Source organism: Phoca vitulina, unplaced genomic scaffold (genome assembly GCF_004348235.1).
Source record: "Phoca vitulina isolate PV1807 unplaced genomic scaffold, GSC_HSeal_1.0 scaffold8, whole genome shotgun sequence".
Lineage (NCBI taxonomy): Eukaryota > Metazoa > Chordata > Mammalia > Carnivora > Phocidae > Phoca > Phoca vitulina.
This window is the reverse complement of record NW_022589711.1, coordinates 32,296,508-32,317,301: the sequence shown is the minus strand read 5'-3', so window position 1 is coordinate 32,317,301 and position 20,794 is coordinate 32,296,508. Positions and strand designations below refer to the sequence as shown.

Here is a 20,794-nt window from a genome sequence, read left to right as displayed (position 1 = left end):
ACTGCAGAATGGGTGGAGTGTTTTGTGTTTATATGTGTGTGTATGTGAATTAGATCAAGTTTGCTATGGTTCCACTAATTTTGTGTTCATGTTGTATCACTTATTAAGAGATCATGTTAAAATCTCCTGTGATTCTTAATTTGTCCAATTCCCCTTTAGTATTATCAATGTTGTCATCTTATACATAACAGTTCTGTATGCATTTGGGTCGACTTCTGGAATTTCTCTTCTATTTTCTAGACTTGTCCATAGAGTCAATAGCAAGTAATACAATATTGTAGTTATGAGAGCTTCATAGTAAGTTTTAATATCTAAGTGGGCAAATTCCCAGCCCTTCTCCCCTACACTTCTCTTTTATAATTTTCTTGGCTAGCCTTCCTTTTATTTCCCATCTAAACTTTAGGATTAGCTTTCAGTAATAACAACTCCAAAAACCCTTTTGTCACTTTTTGATATGTGATATTTACAAATTTTAATTTAGGGAAAATTGACAGCTTTATCACACTGTATCTTCCTACGTGTATTGCTTTCTATTTGGTCTTCTTTTCTTACCTTTATTAGAGTTTTAGAAACCTTCATTTATAGTTTCAATATAGAGTATTGATTTCTAAACTTAATGTGAAGAAAATCAGTGTGTAGATACTTGCTAAAATGCAGACTCCCAGACCTATCTCCAGAGATTTTGATTCTTTAGGACTAGTATGGAGTTCAGATAGTCTCATGTAGGCGGCCTAGGAAAAACTTTGAGAAACACTAGTTTATATCTTGTATATTTCTTACGTGTTTTCCTAGGTATTTTACTTTTTTGGTTGCTAATATTCTTCTTTCATTTTTACCTTCTAATTGGCTATTGTTTGCATATAGAAAGGCTACTGATTTCTATTTCTTCTTCTTGTTGTTTCTGGGTAATTTCCAAAAGATAGGAGGGAAATAGTGGCATTATTCCACAGTTTCAAACCAGAATTCATACTGGTAAATTATCTCAGTTAAGGTTATAATTGTATGTAAAGTCTCTGGATATTTGTTTGAATTTTTAATCATAACCTATGGTGTTTTGCCCCCAACTAAAGGCTACAAAGAAATGAGTAGAACATTTTCTTTAACTTTGAAAAACTCCATTCATTTAAGAACTGATACCCATCTTGTGCTGAAAGTTTCATAAATTATTATAAAAAAAAACTACTTCCAAGATAGAAATCTACAATATATTCTCTAGAGTATTTATTTTACTCATAAATAAACAAGCTTTGGACATTGTTTTTATCTTACATTTTTAAAAAATTTGTCAACATTTTACAAATTAGAAAAACCAAAAGCAATCCCCTGTCCCAGGGTGGCATGTTATGGGTTATTAATAGAATAAGAATAAACACTAGACCTTATACTCAACGGTGGCTTACTAGCTACTAACCCACATTACCACCATTATTCTTCAAAGACTAGCACCAACTAACTCTATTTAATAGAAGTCTACAGTCAAAGCTGACACCAGAGCCCTTCACAAAAAGTAAGATGGAGATTTCAAGACTTTAGCTGCACTGCTGTGGGAAGGGAGGGAGGGAGGGAGGAAAAGAGGGAAAGAGTCACTGTGAAATAATAAGAAATATATACATGGATATTTGTTCCTAGTTCCTGGTAATATTTTGTCTTTGATCCTGGTTCCTGACACAGAGTTCCTAAAACCCCTGGAATTTCTTGGGTGATAGGAGTATCTTTTGTTCTAATGAGGTGACTCTCAGTAGGCCCCTGGATAGGGGCTGGTCACCAGAAACACCAAGCCATGATTAGAAGCTTGGAGCTTTTAGCACTATCCTCCATTCCTAGAGGGGGAGGGGCTGGGCATTTAATTAATTATTGATCATGCTTATATGATGAAGCCTCCATAAAAATCCTTCAAGTATGGGGTTCAGAGAACTTCCAACTTAGTGAACACATCCAAATGCCAGGGGAGTGGCACACCCCAACTCCACAGAGACAGATGCTTCTATACTTGAGACCCTTCCAGACCTTGCCCTATGTATCTCTTCATTTGGCTGTTTTTTAAATCCTTATCATAGCCTTTATTATGTAATAAATTGGTAAATATTAAGTAAGTGTTTCCTGGAGCTCTGTGAGCTATACTAGCAAATTACTGAACCCAAGAAGGGGTCATGAGAACCTCAATCCATAGCCAGCTGGTCACAAGTATCAGGGACAACTGACTGTGTGTCTGAAGTCAGAGCAGATTTGTGGGACTGAGCCCTTAACTTCTGGGATCTGATACTAACTCTAGGTAGACAGTATCAGAATTGAATGGACTTGCTGGATACCCAGTTAGTGTAGGACAACTGGTTGATGTGGGAATAAATCCACACATCTAGTGTCAGAAGTATCGTCAGTGTAGTAGTAGTGTGAGAGTAAAGGAACATAGTATGTTTTCTCTGGACAGTCATATACAAAGAGCTGTACTTCCACCCCAAAGAACAAATTATAATCTTACCTGCATAATTTGGAAGGAAAAATTTTCTTGTAAGAACTTCTTAACGTGAGGGACCACACCTTTTGGTAGAGTATTAATTGCATTCAATAATTTCTTCACTTCCAATAGTAAGTTAACAGGGACAAGATCAGTAGGTGTGTCCTTTTCTTGTTTACCCTAGAAGATAATATTTATTAAAAATTTACACAATTATACATATTCTCATTACTCTAATATTAAGACCAGCCAAAATATTAAAAAAAAAAGAACAAAGAGTGGGGCCCCTGGGTGAGTCAGTCGGTTAAGTGTCCAACTCTTGATCTCAGCTCAGGTCTTGATCTCAAGGTCAGGAGTTTAAAGTCCCACATTGGGTTTCATGCTGGGTGTGGAGCCTACTTTAAAAAAAAAAAAAAAAAAGTGCCTTTATATACTATATGTAGATAACTGTGACAGAGCAATAGAAAATCCAAGTAAGAAAAAGACATTATCGGGTGCCTGGGTGGCTCAGATGGTTAGGTGTTTGCCTTCGGCTCAGGTCATGATATCCAGGTCCTGGGATCGAGCCCCACATTAGGCTCCTGGCTGGCTCAGCGGGGAGTCTGCTTCTCCCTCTCCCTCTGCCTCTCCCCCCCGCTTATGTGTTCTCTGTCTCTCTCACTCAAATGAATAAATAAAATCTTAAAAAAAATTTTTTTAATTAAAAAAAAGAATAAGACGTTCTCTCTGCTTTCAAGGAACTTAAAACATAGCAGGAAATTTAAGACCAAAACTCAGGAAGCTTTAATATACAGAAGGCCATCATAAATTCATTTGGAAGTTATAAATTAAATATTCTAAAATAGGGATAATTACACCATTTTTAATAGGTAAATATCTAAATATTTAATATATTATTATATATTTATATATTTAAGATATTAAATAGGGAAATATCTACAATTTAAGGCTTAAATGTGAATTAGGCCTCAAAAAATGGTTGCCCTTGAGAAATACACAGAATGCATTGATCCACTTAAGGCATAAAAAATGCTAAGTTTAAAATATTACATAGATTAGTCTACATAATAATATGAAAGCTAGATCTAAGAGTACTTTTTACATACGTGACTGATGCTTTAGTTACTAAACACACAGCATACTGAAAATAAATAGAACTATAATAGTTTAAATTATAAACAAAGTAGTAAAACAGAATGACTCTTAATTCAGTCAGAGCTAAGTCATACTAATCTTGGGTCTACAGGAACTCATTCTTACGGACTTAATAAGCCATCATTAATGGCTAATCAAGAGCTATATAGTCAAGTCCTGCTGGATTGTCTATTAACATTAGTTGTGAGGAATGGGTGGGCAATGGAGAAGCACCTGGAACACATGGATGATGGACTTCCTTCAAACCTTAACAAGATACCACAGTTCCTATACCCTGTTTAAACTTTGGGAATATGAATATGTTGATGCTGACCTCTGAAAATCAGAAAAGACAGTTTTTTATTATGGAGGCCATGTAAAGCTTGAGTCACTGAAAATGCCCTGGGGGCAGGGAGGGGGTGACTCTTTGACCATTAGTCAGGTCTAACGGACCGCAATTACCCAGGAAAGTGACTAGGAATCAATAAAGTCCAAGGTAGGACTATCTGCCTACTCTCCCCTTCTGGGTTTGAGTCTTAAATTAAGATTCCTCCATCCCCATCAATACCCAACAAATAACTTTACATTTTATTATATTTCATTATATGAAAATTATATCCAAAATGTAGGAAAGTGTTAATAGTTTGCTAAATCTCAGCAAAGGGTATATAAGTATTCATTTTATTATTCTTGAACTTTGCTGTAGGTTTGAAATTTTTCAGGAAGTTTATAAAAAACTAAAAAGCTTCCACAATGTAACTAGACAAACCCTTCAAAAGAATGACCATTGTCAGTAGTGCATACATTTCAAACTAACAGTCAGTTCTGCAGTCAAAAGTCACCACAAAATCATCTAATGTTAATTACCAAACTGATACACAAGCAAGATTATGGCATGAATAAAAATTTTTAGTAGGATATACCATAAACTTCATGCTTATTAAATATTTTCATCTTATTATAAATACAATTTTTTAAGTTAGTGGTCATAAATTGTCTAAGTACAATTTTTTTAAGCCAGTTATCAAAATATCTGATGCTCAATCCATTTCGCAAAATTAATTTAGCCTCTAAACCAAATTCAGGTCAAAGTTTTCACCTCCTTTGACTTCCGTATTTCCAATTCTATATTTAGAAATGTATTTTCTGGATCTAATCCTCCCTGGCTCAAGTGTACATCCCTATGTACATCTGCATATATTGTATTTTCTCTGCAACATTTTTTACAGTGATAACCTCATGCAGGTGAATACGACTATTTTATGTTTATATATTTTCTTGTTACTAGATAACCTTTATAAAATTTATTAACGGTGAACATCAATAATCACATAAAACTATGTGTAAGGTTAAAACTGCACTAAAAAAATCCAAATAGCTCTTCATCCATCCTTCATTAAATATAAGCACATGTGATATTCATATATGTGTGTATATATACATATTTTTTAAGCTACCATAAAATATACTGTCATTGGCAATATAAACCTTATATTAATGCATACTTTATTATCTTTCATTTTGAACTGGAATTTCTAACAGTAAAGATGATAAAAACAGGAAAGAGAATTTCAAAACAACTCTGAAATTTACTAAATAAAATTCTGTGTGTGTGTTTTCTTGGTATGTGCATAGTTTTCATTTTGTTTGGATTTTGTTTTTAAAAGACAAGTAAGGGATTTCTTAAAATTGATTATTGTGATGTTTCTGGGCAAGTCAATTCAATCACCTACTAGTTTTAACTTAAAGTGAGAATTCGTGCTTATAATAACAGAATTATCAATTATCAGAGAGATTTAATTATGACCACAATTTTACTATGAAGGAGAGTCACCTCCAAATTCTTAACAGATAAATAAACTGACTAGATTTAGAATTACATTGCATATATAATTACTCATTACTAATTAATTAACAATTAATGAAAATTAACTCTTCTCTTACCAGTTGGTCAGTAGATTTTTCTACCTTATTCTTGATTTCTTCCTTAGTCTGCTCCTCCACAGTTGGATCCCTACTTTAAATGAAAAAGAAAGGTGTATTCAGGGTATCTCCTTACAAAGAACACAAACTGTAGTAGTAAAGAATCTAACAAGTGAATTTGTCTGAAAGTTCAAAAGTGTAAACAATGTGTTTCAAATCAAGACCGATAATAGTGGTAGGTATCATACCTTTAGGGACTCAAAGGGTAAAAGGTATGCTCTGCCCTTACTGGCTGGTGGTAAACAGAACAGCTGATATAAAAAACTTTTCTTGAACAGACACACGATATACCAAAATCATGGGAAAAAATTAACTTTATAGCAATGTAAAGAAAAAAGGGTCTTAAAGAAAATATAAAGAAAAAAGGGTCTTAAAAAGGCTGATGTTTTGTGTGTGTGCATGTGCATGCGTTTATGAAGATAATAAAGGCTTGGAAAGGATCTATCTTATGCAGATCCTTTTATTTATTTTTTTTTGTTTCAGGTTCCTGGCCTTACAGTTATCCAGTTTTCCAAAATGATTTTTTTAAATTGAGACAGAATATCATATTTAAAAATTAACTATTTTTGTAAAAAGGAATAACTTGACAAGTTTTGCTTCTGACATTGGTTTGAAATGTGAACATATGCAGTGTTACATACAGAACTAAAAAAATTATTTATAAAATTGCTTTTGCCTACATACAGAACCATGATATAGGGCCCATAATATAAGAACCATAACATAGGATCATATAGGATTTATATGATCTTAATTCTATACAATAGCAGAGATAAAACTGAGGTGAGAAACTTATATCAATGGATTTACTCAGCATTGTGCTTTATAAAAATTATCCTATCTTACTTCACATTTATGTATTCATTTCCTAGATAATCATTTATCATCCACTATGTGCCTACTGATTTTGTCAGGGGAAACTGGGACAGATAAATAGTATAGTATTATCCACATAGTGAAAGTTTCAACAAAAGGTGATTTATACACACAAACAATATTTCACAAGATGGTTCTCAGTGCTCTTTAAAATGTCATGGCAAAAAAAACCCTCTTAACTGTCTTTTCATCCACTTCTAAGCCCCATTCCAAAAAGGAACACAAGGAACTTTCTTGTGTTTTCAAGGAACGAAAAATACCACAGCAGTGTTCTGAAGCCTCTCCAGCGTTTGTGGAAGAGTACAAAAAGCTCCCAAATGTATACCCTTCTTGCTCACTCTATTTCATGATCATTCACTCCTCGACCCAACAGTTCTCAGTCCCAGATGCATATTAAAATCACCTGTGAAGCTTCTGAACCATCCAGATGTCCAAACCCTACTTTAGAGCTTCTTATTCAAGTGTGGAACGTGGGCTGCTATATTCACCAGTTTCTCTAACAAATTTTGATATGTGAACTTAACTAATCCTCATTCCCTCCCCAACATTAAAATTGCTCTATTAAAGGTTACTAATGAAATCCTACTATTTGTTATTTCAACAGCTTTGTCTTAGTTCTTCATTCTACCTGGTCTTCCTGCATCATTTAACATTGCCCATCATACCTTCCAACCTTCCTTGAAAACCTCTGCAATCTTTGCTGCTGCTGGTTCTCCTCCTAGCCCTCCACTTCTCAGTTTCTACCACTGGCTATACCTCTTCCTGTCATTCATCACATTCATTTATTATTTTAATAATATTTAATACAAACTAGGTAGATTAACAGTATCAAACCATGCTCCTGGTATATTAGAATAGTAGGTACATCCACAGTCATCTATGGCAGTCACTTTATACATTAAGATAATTGATGTCCAGAGAGGTTATATAACTTGTTTTTAAGTTATACACCTAGAAAGTAGCAAAGCTAGAACTAGACACAAGACTAGTATTTTTCTTTTGTTATTTTGCTACTTTTACCACCTATATGCTTTGTTCTGCTATTAGGACCTGAAGTTCTGCTATAACGATATATCCTGAAATATACATAGTATATATACTAATGTTCCATTTTTTTTAAAAGGTTTATTTATCCATTTGAGAGAGAGAGAGGCAGGGGAGGGGGCAGAAGGAAAGAATCTCAAGCAGACTCCCCGCCAAGTGTGGAGCCCGACACGGGACTCGATCCCACAACCAATGAGCCGAAACCAAGAGTCAGACACTTAACTGACTGGGCCACCCAGGCACCCCACTAATGTTCCATTTTTATCCCTCTCTTTTTCTTACTACATTTTCTACTTAAGTCAATTTCATTTATGCCCATGTATAAACAAACCCTCTCAGATAGGGATCAGGCCCTTCTTATTCACTACTTAACCTCCAAGTCTCTATCCCAATATTGGACATAAAGTAGGCACTCAAATATTTATTGGATGAATGAATAAAAAAATAAGCCAACTTTCATGAATTTTTTTTTTTTTTTAAAGATTTTATTTATTTATTTGAGAGAGAGAGAATGAGAGACAGAGAGCATGAGAGGGAGGAGGGTCAGAGGGAGAAGCAGACTCCCTGCCGAGCAGGGAGCCCGATGCGGGACTCGATCTCGGGACTCCAGGATCATGACCTGAGCCGAAGGCAGTCGCTTAACCAACTGAGCCACCCAGCCGCCCAACTTTCATGAATTCTAACAGCACCCAACCAAATAACCCCTGAATCTATACCTCCGGCCTTGCTTTTTGACACTACTACTACAAATTTCTAACCATCTACTCAACAACTTCCACAACTTAAGATATATTACCAACACCTCAATTTCCTCATGTCCAAAACTGATTCATCATCTGTCCTCTCTTTCTCATGCACACATTAAATCTGTCTCCATTTTTGAGCCCCATATTAGTTAATGATACATATCTCCTCCTGGTCATTAGAAACCTTTGAGTCATCTTTTTCTCTTTTGCCCCTTTCCTCATATTTAAGCAGTCATAGAATTCTGTTGATTCTAGTTCTATAAAACCCTTCTGTTTTCTATTCCTACCATTGCAAGCCTTCATCAGCTTCTTCCTGAACTATTACTAGTGTTATATTTTGTTGTCTCTTCCTTCCCACCATCAATAAGTAGTCTTTCCAAAATACAGTGTAAAATTTCCTTTCTCTTTTTAAAAGGTCATTGGTTCTGCCCAAAATAAAGCTAAACTTAGAAGACAGTTGAAATCCTCCCAATCATTTATCTTAAGTACTTTTTCTTGCTGTTTCCTTCCATTTCTACGTACATCAAAATGCTTACCCTTTAATGTTCAGTTTGAGTGTCATCTCGTGGAAACCCACTCAACCCCAATCAATCATTATTGTTCCTTTCTACTAGAGCCATGGCATTATGCATGCATTTTGCCTAAAGATATAACTTTTAATATATCTTCCTACTACATTATAATTCTAAGTACCCAAAATTTTGTCTGCCTTTACTCTCTAAGTACCAAGGAGGTACTTTACATTATAAGCATTACAGTAAATGCTTATAAAATAAATTAACAGATCACATTAATCTACTTTGGTGAGAATGCCCACATGTAGCAAGCTGTAGCACATTTTTCACTTCTTAACTCTTTAGCCAGAGTGTGGTCCTTAAGAGAAATTTTCTGTAATTACATTTCACCCACTAATCAAAGTTGCTAAATTATCTCCAAGCATAAGGACATCTCAATCACACTAGCTTCCCAAAGTTATGTGGAAAGGACAAATATTGTGTCTTCAAGATGCAACAAATGTGGTTGGTTTTTGTCCAACCCATCCCTTACCTTGTAAAAAATTCTTCTGATAGAGAATCCATGCTCCACAATGTTGTTTTGTGAAAGTCTTATTCCAATGCTTGCACTTTTACTACTGATGTTTAAAGCTGTAAGAAGAGTAATATTTTTAGTGGGAAGGTAGAAGGATTACTTTCTTTTTCCTCACTATAAAAATATACATGATCATTGAAGATAATTTTGAAATAGCTATAAAAGAAAATGAAAATTATATAGTTTCACCATCCAAAGATAAGTCACTGCCTACACCTTCATTTGTCCAAGCATATTTTACAAACTTATAATCATACTGAATAAACAATGTTCTGAACTACAGTTTTCACCACTGAACACTGTATCAAAAGCATTTTGTATGTGATGTTATACTCCTACTATGTATTCTCACTGGCTACACAACAATTGGTTGACCATCATCTTATAGATGGACATTTAGATTGTTTCCTATTTTTCCATTATAATTAGTTTTGTGATAAACTCCAGTATCCATAAGGCTTTTCTATATTTATGATTATTCATTTACAAGAAATTCTCTGAAGTAGAATTTCTCAGTCAAAAGACACCAATATTTTAAGTCTCCGTGCATATTGCTAAATGGCTTCCCAAAAGCTTCATACTAATTTATTTTCCACAGAGTATGAGTTCCTGTTTAACACAATCTTCAATAACACTAATTGTTTTGTTTTCTTTTAGTCTAAAGGCAACATTTAGCCACTTACCCCCAACAGATAGGATTCTGTATCTTCATAAAATAGGAAAGGTGGGATATATACTCTCTGGTTCAAATATCAATGAATGCTGTGGATGTTTCCTCAAAGAAAAAAAAACCTGCAGCAACACAAATGAAAACAAAAAGAATAGAGTGTCCATTAGTATATGTCTTTATTTATATAGCTCTCTACTTAACTATCCCAAGAACAACTCTTCTAAAATTAGTCACATTTACACCCTGATCTTTATAGCTACAACAATATACAATAGCCAAATTATGGAAGCAGCCCAAGTGCCCATCCATAGATGAACAGATAAAGAAGATGTGGCATATATATAATGGAATATTATTCAGCCATAAAAGAGAATGAAATATTGCCATTTGCAATGACATGGATGGAGCTAGAGATATAATGCTAAGAGAAATAGAGAAAAGCAAATACCATATGATTTCACTCATATGTGGAATTTAAGAAACAAATGAGTGAAGGAAAAAAAAGAGAGACAAACCAAAAAACAGACTCTCAGTTACAGAGAACAAATTGATGGTTACCAGAAGGGGGGTGGGGTTGGAGGATGGGTTAAATAAGTGATGGAGATTAAGAAGTACACTTGTGGTGATGAGCACCGGGCGATGTACGGAATTTTTGAATCACTGTATTGTACACCTGAAACTGATCTAACACTGTATGTTAACTAACTGGAATTAAAATAAAAACAACAAAAAAGAAACACTTATATCTTAATGAAAGATATTACTTGAAAGAAGGTATATATATAGTGTAGTTTTAATGAGTTAAGCATATGGCTTCTCCCATATGCTTCTACACATAACTTTGTATATCCTTGTTATCTTAATGAAAGATTTTTTTTGAAAGAAGGTTAAACAGTGTAGTTTCAATAAGCTGAACACAGGACTATTTCCATATGCTTCTACACATAAGTTTACAAACATCTTAATGAAAGAATATGTTACTTAAAAGAAGGTATAAACACAGTGTAATTTCAATGAGCTAAGGATACAACTCTTCTCATTTGCTTCTACACATGAAGTTTACAAATATTTAGATCTCAAAAAAATAAAGTAAAATTAGTCACATTTGTTCTGTATTTTTTCAGAGTTCAAGCCTACAGACTCCATTGTTCTCTGCTAGGCTGATTACCCCTTCTAAGCCCTTTGTATGAACGTCCAGGAAGTATTAGAGCAAACGTGTAAAACTACTGTTCAGTGCTTTGGGACAAAGAAAGAAATGGTGAGGAAAAAGAAAAGAAAGTGATAGCAATAGCACAAAGAAAACAGACGTAGGGTGCTTTGCTTCCAAGCCCAAAACTAGATAAAATTTCTCATTTCTTGCCTCTGAACCACTTATTTATCCTAGTAACTGGGTAGCCAGTTTCTCTAATAGCATATGTAATATACAGCCATAAGTTAGATCAGTAGAGCTTTTGGAGGCCCATTATTAAAATGCAATTCAGCATAGGTAATTCCCAAATCAAGAAAACATATTCCACAAGATCACTTCCAAGTCATCTATTAAGAATTCAGATTGCATTTACTCAAAGAAACACTATTTTACCTGATATTGACTCTCCCTAAATGCCAGAAAAAGCCAACTGAACACACAGAAGTATCGGCAGGACCTGAACCCTCATAAGCCCCGAGGTCTGAGTATCCTGTCATTAGAGAGCTTAACAGGGAAGGGGGCAAGTACCTGGCTAAAAGAAGTCCAAAACTAGTATTCCTAATTATGATACTGCCTGTACCTATATTCTATATTTGACTCACACCAGCTCTAAATTACACAGATAAGTCTTGAGAGACAAGGGTAATTCTCCAACAATTCAATGGATACTTCTTAAAACATAAACATTTACACACACACACACACACACACACACACACACACACACAGACTTCTATCTAAATTTCTTCATTTACTAACAAGTGTTGGCGAGGATGTGGAGAAAAAGGAACCCTCATACACTGTTGGTGGGAACAGAAATTGGTACAGCCACTGTGGAAAAAAAGTATAGAGGTTCCTCAAAAAATTAAAAACAGAAATACCATATGATCCAATAATTCTATTAAGCACCCAAAGTATATAAAAACAGTAATTTGAAAAGATATAAGCACCCCTATTTATTACAGCATTATTTACAATAACCAAGATATGGAAACAACCCAAGTGTCTGCCAACAGATGAATATATAAAGAACATGTGGTATATAGGGCACCCGGGTGGCTCAGTCAGTTAAGCATCTGCCTTCTGCTCAGGTCATGATCCCAGAGTCCCAGATCGAGTCCCACCTTAGGCTCCCTGCTCAGTGGGGAGTCTGCTTACCCCTCTGCCCCTCCCCCTGCTCGTGCTCTCTCTCTCTCTCTCTCAAATAAATAAAATCTTAAAAAGATGTAGTATATATACGTACACATAATACAATGAAATATTACTCAGTAATAAAAAAAAGATGAGATCTTGCCATTTGTAACCACATATGTGGATCTAGAGGGTATTATGCTAAAGGAAGTCAGACTGAGAAAGACAAAACAAAACAAATGAAGAAACAAAACAAATGAAGAAACAAACATAAAGCAGAATCTGACCTATAAATACAGAGAACTGATGGTTGCCAGAGGGAAAGGGGTTGGGGCATGGGCAAAATGGATGAAGAGGAGTAGAAGATACATGCTTCCAGTTACAGAATGAGTAAGTCACAGGACTAAAAGGCACAATATAGGAATATAGTCAACCATACTATAATAATGTATGGTGACAGATGGTAGCTACACTTGTGATGAGCATAGCATAACCTATAGAGATGATGAATCACTATGTTGTACACCTGAAACTAATGTAACATTGTATGTCAACTACAATTAAAAAAAATTTAAAAAATATATTTCCTCATTTAAAAGAGAGCTTTTTAACACCTCTTAGTTTCTTGCCCATCCCTAACAAAATATGTCTTGCTGTCAGTATAACTCGCAGACTCCGGTTCTCCGAGGTAAATTATTTTACAGTTTTACTCTTATTTTTAAAAACTCAATAAGCAGAATCATATACTTATTTAAATTTGCCTTCTCTGTTCAATACCAGTGAAAGATACAACCTAATTATTAATCCTAATAATGAAGCAGAGCGACATTATTCTTTCCCATTAAATCAGATCTACTTCATCTTTTCAATAAAGCTGTATGGAAAAGGACATGGCTTTGAGAATTCTAGGATTGTGATCAAACTTTTATGTTTTCTATAACCTCTCAGCTTCTTTTAATAAAAAGTTAGGCATTATCTCACAGACAGAACATACAAACACATGCCTTTTCTAGAAAAAGCAATCCCCTGATTTCCAGAATTTAAAACCCAGACACAAATTAACACCCCCCCCCCCCCAAGCTCTCCTTCAGCCAGTTGTTTGCACAGATCACAGTGAGGCTGAAAAGGGAGGAAAATTCTCTGGCAACAAAGTAGAGAAGATGGAAGGCCTCTGCTAAGCTATTCAGGGGTCAGCTTGAAAAAGAAAAGGGAGTAATATTAATTAATAAATCAGAAGGATCCTGCGGCGCCTGGGTGGCTCAGTCGGTTAAGCGTCTGCCCTGGGCTCCGGTCGTGGTCCCAGGATCCTGGGATGGAGCCCTGCGTTGGGCTCCCTGCTCCGCGGGGAGCCCGCTTCTCCCTCTCCCTCTGCCTGCTGCTCCCCCTGCTTGTGTTCTCTGTCAAATAAATGAATAAAATCTTAAAAAAAAAAAAAGAAGAAGATATTTGGATCCTGAATTAAAAGTTAAGAAAAGCTAATGGCTTTTTTCAGTCTGCTTAGAAACACAACCTGAGCTGAATCTCTGCGGCGAAAGGCTTGCCAGGGGAGTATCATCAACCCCATCATCCCCCAGGAGCAAAGCCGACCATGTGTGGCACACCCCACTGCAAGCAGCAGCGGCGGAGGCAGCGCTTTACAGCCTCTGTGGGGAAGGACAGCGTCAGTGCCTAGCAACGGAAAGGAAGTACCAGCCTGAAACGTTAACACTGTGCTTCTAAAATAATCCAGAGGTTCCTACCATTCTAGAAGAGGCTGAAGGAAATCTTTAACATCAGGGTTAACATGGGAGAAAGGATGCATCTGGTTTCCCCTAGTGTATTCATTTCAGTCGACTTTCCCCGTCAGCAGGAAACTAAAAACTTACTCTGCCTTCCTGGAACTAAGGGACTTGCTCTCCCACAGGAACCTATTCAGGTGCTGGCTGGTTGATCAGAGGGCAAGTTAAAGTTCAGTGTCAATTTACAGCACACCTTTGTCCACCAAGCAAAATGGCTATTTTACTGGTTGAAAAATAAGGTATTGCCATCTGTATCTTCACAACAGTAAGATGCCTTTCTTACTGCTTCTTACTGCTCCCTCTGAGCTCCTAGCTCCCACTTTCCCTCTTATCTACTGAAATTATAGCAAACGTTTTTTTTATCGCAAAGGATTTTCCCATTTTTAAAGTTGTGCTTATTCACATCAGAGCGGACACAGCTTTTGTTTATAATTAATCATTCATTCAAATGTTTACCTTGTAGCACTCTTGTCACCTCCCTAATCAGTATACCAATACATTGTTTTTTAAATCCACTCAAGCGCTCATCTTAAGTCACCTGACCAAGTTAGAGGCTCTAATTGGCCAATAAGTTCATATTTCAATGTGTGGGTAGATGTCCCAGGAATTTGCTACCTTTGTCAGTTCTGGCCCTTACAGATCACACAATGCCAGGTGGAAAAAGGGAGTATCAAGTGTGCAAAAACGGTAAAAATAAAACTCACTTTTCTCAATGCTGTTAGCTTGAAAACAAAATAATATACTTTGTATTTTTCAGGACAGAAATTCAGTTATGAGAACTTCTCTTATGCCCATTAAATCAGGGTTCCTCAATCTTGGTACTATTTACATTTTAGGCTGGATGATTTTTTGTTATGGGAAGATGTACTATGCATTTTTAGGATGTTTAGGAGCACCTCTGCTTTCTACCTAATAGATGCCAGTAGCAACCCTACCCCACCTGTCAGCTCCATAGCGAAAAGCAAAAATGTCTCCAAACACTGCAAAATGTCCCCTGGGGGACAAAACGCCCCAGTTGAGAACCACCTGATTAAAAGTGAAAAGGTTAATTAAACTCCTAACAGATTGTTCTGAGGAAGAACAGTAAGACTATCCTGGATTTATGTAGCATGTACAAATACAAGCAAATCATTTGTCTACAAGAAAGAAATGACATAAAATATCTTATTTGGATTTCATCAATGTCAAAAGTTGAGAGACTGCATAGCATTGGTAGTTAAGAGCACAAAAACACTGAAATCAGTCTGCAGGGTATACAGAACTGCTTTGACACACATTAGCTGCGCAACCTTGTTTGAAACTATTTAACTTCTGTGCTTCAGTTTCCCCATCAGAAAAACAGGGATAAAGATGGTCCCGGCTTCACAGGTTATCAAGATTAAATGTTTAAAACATGATATAGAACAGTACCTAGCACATAGTAAGCACTATATAAGTGTTACTATCATTACCACCATCATTATCATCATCAAATTTTGTTTAAATTTGTAGCAAAATCAGTTCACTTGTCTTCCAATTCTCTACCTCGATGGAGAATTGCTATTATGGAAAGGAATGATAATAATTAGCTTAAGAACTGGGACAAAAAACCACATTTTTCAAATATATTCCACATGGCACAAATGGCAGCTAGTACGTATGTTCGGCACCTTGCGTTTTTCACATCAGTACATATATAGCTCTCGTATTTCTTAAAGTGTATGATATACCATTGTATAAATACATCATTTTACCAGACTATTGATAAACACTTCCTCTTTAGTTTCTTTTTTTCTTTTGCTATTACTAACAATGCTGCAATAAACAACCTTGAACATGCAACTTGGTAAAATTTTGATAGCTATTTTCAAAAGCTAGATTTACCATATCAGCACTGAATTAAGTATACTTAATAGAAGTTCGTGGGTCTATTAACAAAGTAGACTCTGATAATACTTAACAATTCTGCTAGATTTTATCAAAAGAATTCCAAAAATTCCTTGAAGTTGAGATGTGAGATGTTTTGATCTGTATGAGTAGTAACTACTTCAAGGCTTAAAAAAAATATGAAAAGGGCAGTTCGTAGGAATAAGCTAAGACATTTGGGATGGGAGTTCCTTAAAAATCAAAATTTTATCTATTATTGATCTGATTATATGTCTGCTAGGTAAGCAGCAACAGCCATTCCTGGTGACTTTTAAAGTAGTAAAGTAGGTGCTCTGTGGCTCTAACACTCCAAAAGTCTTTATTTCCCAAGTGTGAGCTCCAGGTAGATAAGAATGGCTAGGACCATGAGGTTAGACTCAGATAGGTTATACCATTATTATGTTACTAGCTGTGTTAAGAGTGAACAAAGTATACTGATTATTTGGTTTTCTAATTTTCCACTAATTTCTTCCATTTTTGTATTTGTTCAACTTCCTGGCAAGGCCCCAAAATGAACATACCTAGACATGGGTAGCCAAAACATTATTTTACCCCAAAGAAAAAGTTTGCTTAGGCAAACTTCAGGACTGATGGATGATGGTTGGAAAATCTTTGTAAAAGTTATCAGAAACTGAAGATCCTTCCTGCCCCAAAAGATCAGAGCATTCACTGTCTATCTCAGCTCTTGCCATTTTGCAAAAATCATTATTAACACTGTCTGGCAGCTTATATCAGAAAGCAAGAACCCTGCAATGTATACCCAATATCCCTCCTTATAAATCTGCCAAAATCTGAAACACCCTTGTCAAAATTAGCTTCTTGTCAGAAGTAGGTTTTTAATTCTCTTCAGATCTATCCAGTCAGTTACTTCTGGACTTACACAACAAACCTATAGAATATATATTAATTTGTTTTTAATATCTGGAATGTACCTACAATGAATACACATAGGTTAGGATTTACCTGGAAAAAAAAAAAATCCAGATATTAAAATACCCATCAGTTTCAGTTTATTTACAGGTAGCACTGCCAAAATCACGCTGTTCAGAAATGTAGCTAGAAATCCTTGGAAGGAGCACATTTACCACTAAGCAAATTTTCCAAAGTGAAATATTTTCAGTAATGTTGCCATTACTGTCGTTAGCCAATAATGAAAAAAAGAAACAAGACAGAATGTTGAGACATGACACAGGTAGAGATGATAATCAAGCAGGGAGAGGAGGACACAATACGCACTTGACTCACACCAGCAATGACAAAGCCTACGATACTCAAATCCAAACTGATCCACCAATGTAAGAACACTGATGGCCCCTCATTATCTCATAAAGAAGTATGTTTGTAAGAAAGATTTAGTTGAGAAGGTAGGTCAAGCTTTTGGTTATGAAGAGTTTTCGGTCATAAAATTAATTGGGTGTATTAACTTTGATTTCATCAAAAATAAGATTAATTTTCATCAGCTCCTATGTGTATAGTGACTACACATCTGATCTTCACATAACTCACATTACCGTAATCCATTTTAAAAAGAAACTGAGGGTTAGAGAGTTTGTACTAACAAATTAATAAAAGCAGAAACTAAGGCCCAAGTTGCACCAACTGCAAATTTCATGTTCTTTCCACTATGTCCCATTAAGTGCAATATTTAACTTTATATAAGTGTGGTGTTCAATTATGAGCTGAACTAAATAATGTGCATAAAGACAAACACTCAGAAACAAAACTATTTACATGGTCTTACTGGTTAGTAAATGATACTGCAAAGATAATTAATCAAGACATCTTAATATTTCATAATACACTATATCGTCAGTTTTTGCTAAGAGAATCCATTTGTTCAACAAAACAATTCAGAAAAATGCCAGGTACTACACGTGGCACTGAAATGAACAATAATTAATATATGTCTAAATGCTCTGTTAAGCTTAATGATTTTGGAAAAGTCTCCAAATTTTTTTGATCACATATATCTAAAGCAATAAATCTGAGAATACACTGAAAATACATGAATAGCAGTTCATTTATGGATTATATGCAGGTATTACTATAATAAAAAAAGAATGAGATTTAAAAAAGTAAAAAATTTCAATATTTGTTCCCACACTCTGACAGTTTCACATGCCCCAAGGTATGCATATTCCACTTTGGACACCACTTTCTTAGAAAATGGCTTCACATTTTAATTCAAGAAACAGGTATCTACCCCTTCCATGAACTTAATAATATCTATTTTCTGAAAGACCAGAAATTTAAAAATGACATATGCAAAGGACTTTGCTCTGTTCAAAGTAGGTCTTCAATAAATACTAGTTATAATTAAAAATGATTACTGTACCTTAATTTAAAATAAAACTATGTCATTTATCTTTATTTACAAAATTGGATTCAGAAACAATGAATAATACTTTTTTTTTCAAAGGCAAACTTCTGATACTAGGATATGAAATTAGATGTGAAAATGGGGTAAAAAAAACACTTACCAAATTATCCAAACCATGTACTTAAGACTAAAGTTGAATTCTGTAAAATGTATAAAAAAAATCAGGGACTGTTTGAGAAGTGAAAAAGTTAATTTTACGGTTTGGCAAATCATTTACAGAGTTAGATGAATTTTAATACTTGATTGGGAAAAGAAACAGGAAGAATAATTGAAAAGAGAATAATTTTAGCTTACTTAATAGGTTCTTTGCCTTTGTGTTGAAGGTAACATTTCTGAAAAATGAGAGTGGAAATTCTATAGACTTTGTTTTCTGGCTCTGTGTAAAGGGAAAAATTGATTTAATATTAATATTTGAATCATCTTAACCACAGTAAAGACAAGGTATTTAAATGACCCCATGCCTAGACCTCTGCCAATTTTCTACCACTAGATTTCTTTGCCTTGAATCTTGAGAATCTGGGCCAATGGAACTTTTGTTCTGTTTATTCCTACAGTCTCCTACTCTACATTTGGCCTCATGTCCCCACTGAATAGAAGCCCCCCAAAGTCAGGGATTTTTTTTTTTTAATCCTTCTGTTATATCCCCAGTGCCTACAACAACACCTGGCACACTTCAAGCACTCACTACTGATTTAGAGAATGAGAATCCTTCTGCACACTGCAAGTCCTCTGAAGGAGTCTGCCAACCTAGAGTTCTCCTTTAGAGGTCAAAAGCAGCCCACATACTACCGTAATACTGATCCCTGCAGATAACCATGGAATTAAGACAGGGCCTCTGTCCTCTGTCAACTACTTCTCCGTGTTCTTTGTTTGTTCCTCTAAATATTTAAGTACCCTACGTTTCAGTCTTTTCTATCCATATTCACCCTTTATCATTTAGGCTCAAGGCTTTAAATTTTTATCTTCAGTCTTAACCTCTCCGTTAACTACAAATAATATTATTCGACAGCCCACTCAGCATCTCCTGGATGTCTAGTAGACACTGCAACATAACTGAAACTGAGCTCTAGATATTGCCCTCTACCCACAAAATGGCTGAAGCAGAGCCACTCAGCCAAATCAGGTCTAGATCAGATTAACTGCAGTCAACCCAGAAATAAATGCTTATGGTTTTAACCACTGAGTCTGAGGTGATTTGCTACATAGCAAATACTGAACAGTATGCCCTACTATCCAAAATTCCAACACTCCATCCTGACTCTGATACCTCCTATCCCTCTTCCTTTTCTTTTCCTCCACAGCACTTACTGCTACATTCATACATTTTACTTACAGGTCTTATTTGTTGTCTATATGTCGCATTAAAATAAAAGGTCTAGTTGGGTAGAAATTTTTTGTCTATTTGATTCACTGCCATAACCCCAGAACTCAGAAATGTACTTAACCACTCAAGCACTCATTAAATGTATGGTGGGTGAATGAACAATTAGCCCTGTGTTCACACTTCTGGTATAATTCTCATACTATAACATTTAGTATTCTAGAAACTCTGCACTTCTGTCAAAAATTTGTATCTTCATTCAGGCTGATTTATCTAACAGGACTTCAGCTCTGGTCATGAGACATTACAAATTTCCATTTTACTCTTCAGTACTGAAGATATATTAAGTTTTTCCGGAAGAAATAAAGGAGATAGGCAGCCCTAATACTGAGCTGTAAGATCCTAAGCTGTAAGATCCTTTAATGTGTTTCTGGAACTACAAATTAAGAAAAATATCTATGCAAATATAAAGGACAGCAATAAAAATTTATGGAGAAAACGGATTTTAGGCCAAACTTGAAGATATTGATATTTTGCCCTAAAAAATATCATGTGTTCCTAAAAAGCTAATCTATTTTTCTCAACAGCACTTATTCTGGTTTGTCTAACAGAACCTAGCTCTTTGAATATGAAGGAATATTAGTATTTTAAAAAAACTATCTAGTTGGTTAAACTTATTTTTTTTTTTTTTTAAGTGAAATACAGATGCTCATCTTAGCTACTGTCTTCTTAAAATATGTGGGCATAAATAAATGTTCTTTATGAAAATATATATAGTATGTAAATATGCTAACCTGTAACTTTTAAAAACTATAAGAATAAAGGAAAAAATTGTATATGGATGGAATAAACATAAAAGTAAAATTAATGATTCTAAAAAAAAGAAAAACAAAAATAAAACGAAGTTGGTTCTTAAAAAGTTGAATAAAATAGACAAACCCCTATGAATGGATAAACATGAAAGTAAAATTAGTGATTCTGAAAAAAAGAAAAACAAGAATAAAATCAGAGTTAGTTCTTGAAAAGCTGAATACAACAGACAAACCCCTAGAAAGCCCAAATAAGAAAAAATACAGGTAACATTAGAATGAAA

General features: G+C 35.1%; 1 protein-coding gene across 8 annotated transcripts in view; it reads right to left on the bottom strand.

The window, feature by feature from the left end:
• The window catches only part of DZIP3 (DAZ interacting zinc finger protein 3), a 95,271-nt gene that overhangs the window by 70,453 nt on the left and 4,024 nt on the right, over nucleotides 1–20,794 (bottom strand). For 4 of the 8 annotated variants that reach the window (XM_032406489.1, XM_032406491.1, XM_032406495.1 and 1 more), the window contains 4 exons: nucleotides 10,011–10,119; nucleotides 9,286–9,383; nucleotides 5,534–5,606; nucleotides 2,480–2,635 (listed from right to left, as the gene is read on the bottom strand). In XM_032406489.1, the coding sequence (XP_032262380.1) occupies nucleotides 2,480–2,635; nucleotides 5,534–5,606; nucleotides 9,286–9,317 (261 nt within the window). In that variant the 5' untranslated portion in view covers nucleotides 9,318–9,383; nucleotides 10,011–10,119. Of the gene's footprint in view, nucleotides 1–2,479; nucleotides 2,636–5,533; nucleotides 5,607–9,285; nucleotides 9,384–10,010; nucleotides 10,120–18,674; nucleotides 20,422–20,794 lie in introns of those variants that run through there. The other 4 variants (XM_032406490.1, XM_032406492.1, XM_032406493.1 and 1 more) reach the window with 3 other exon arrangements.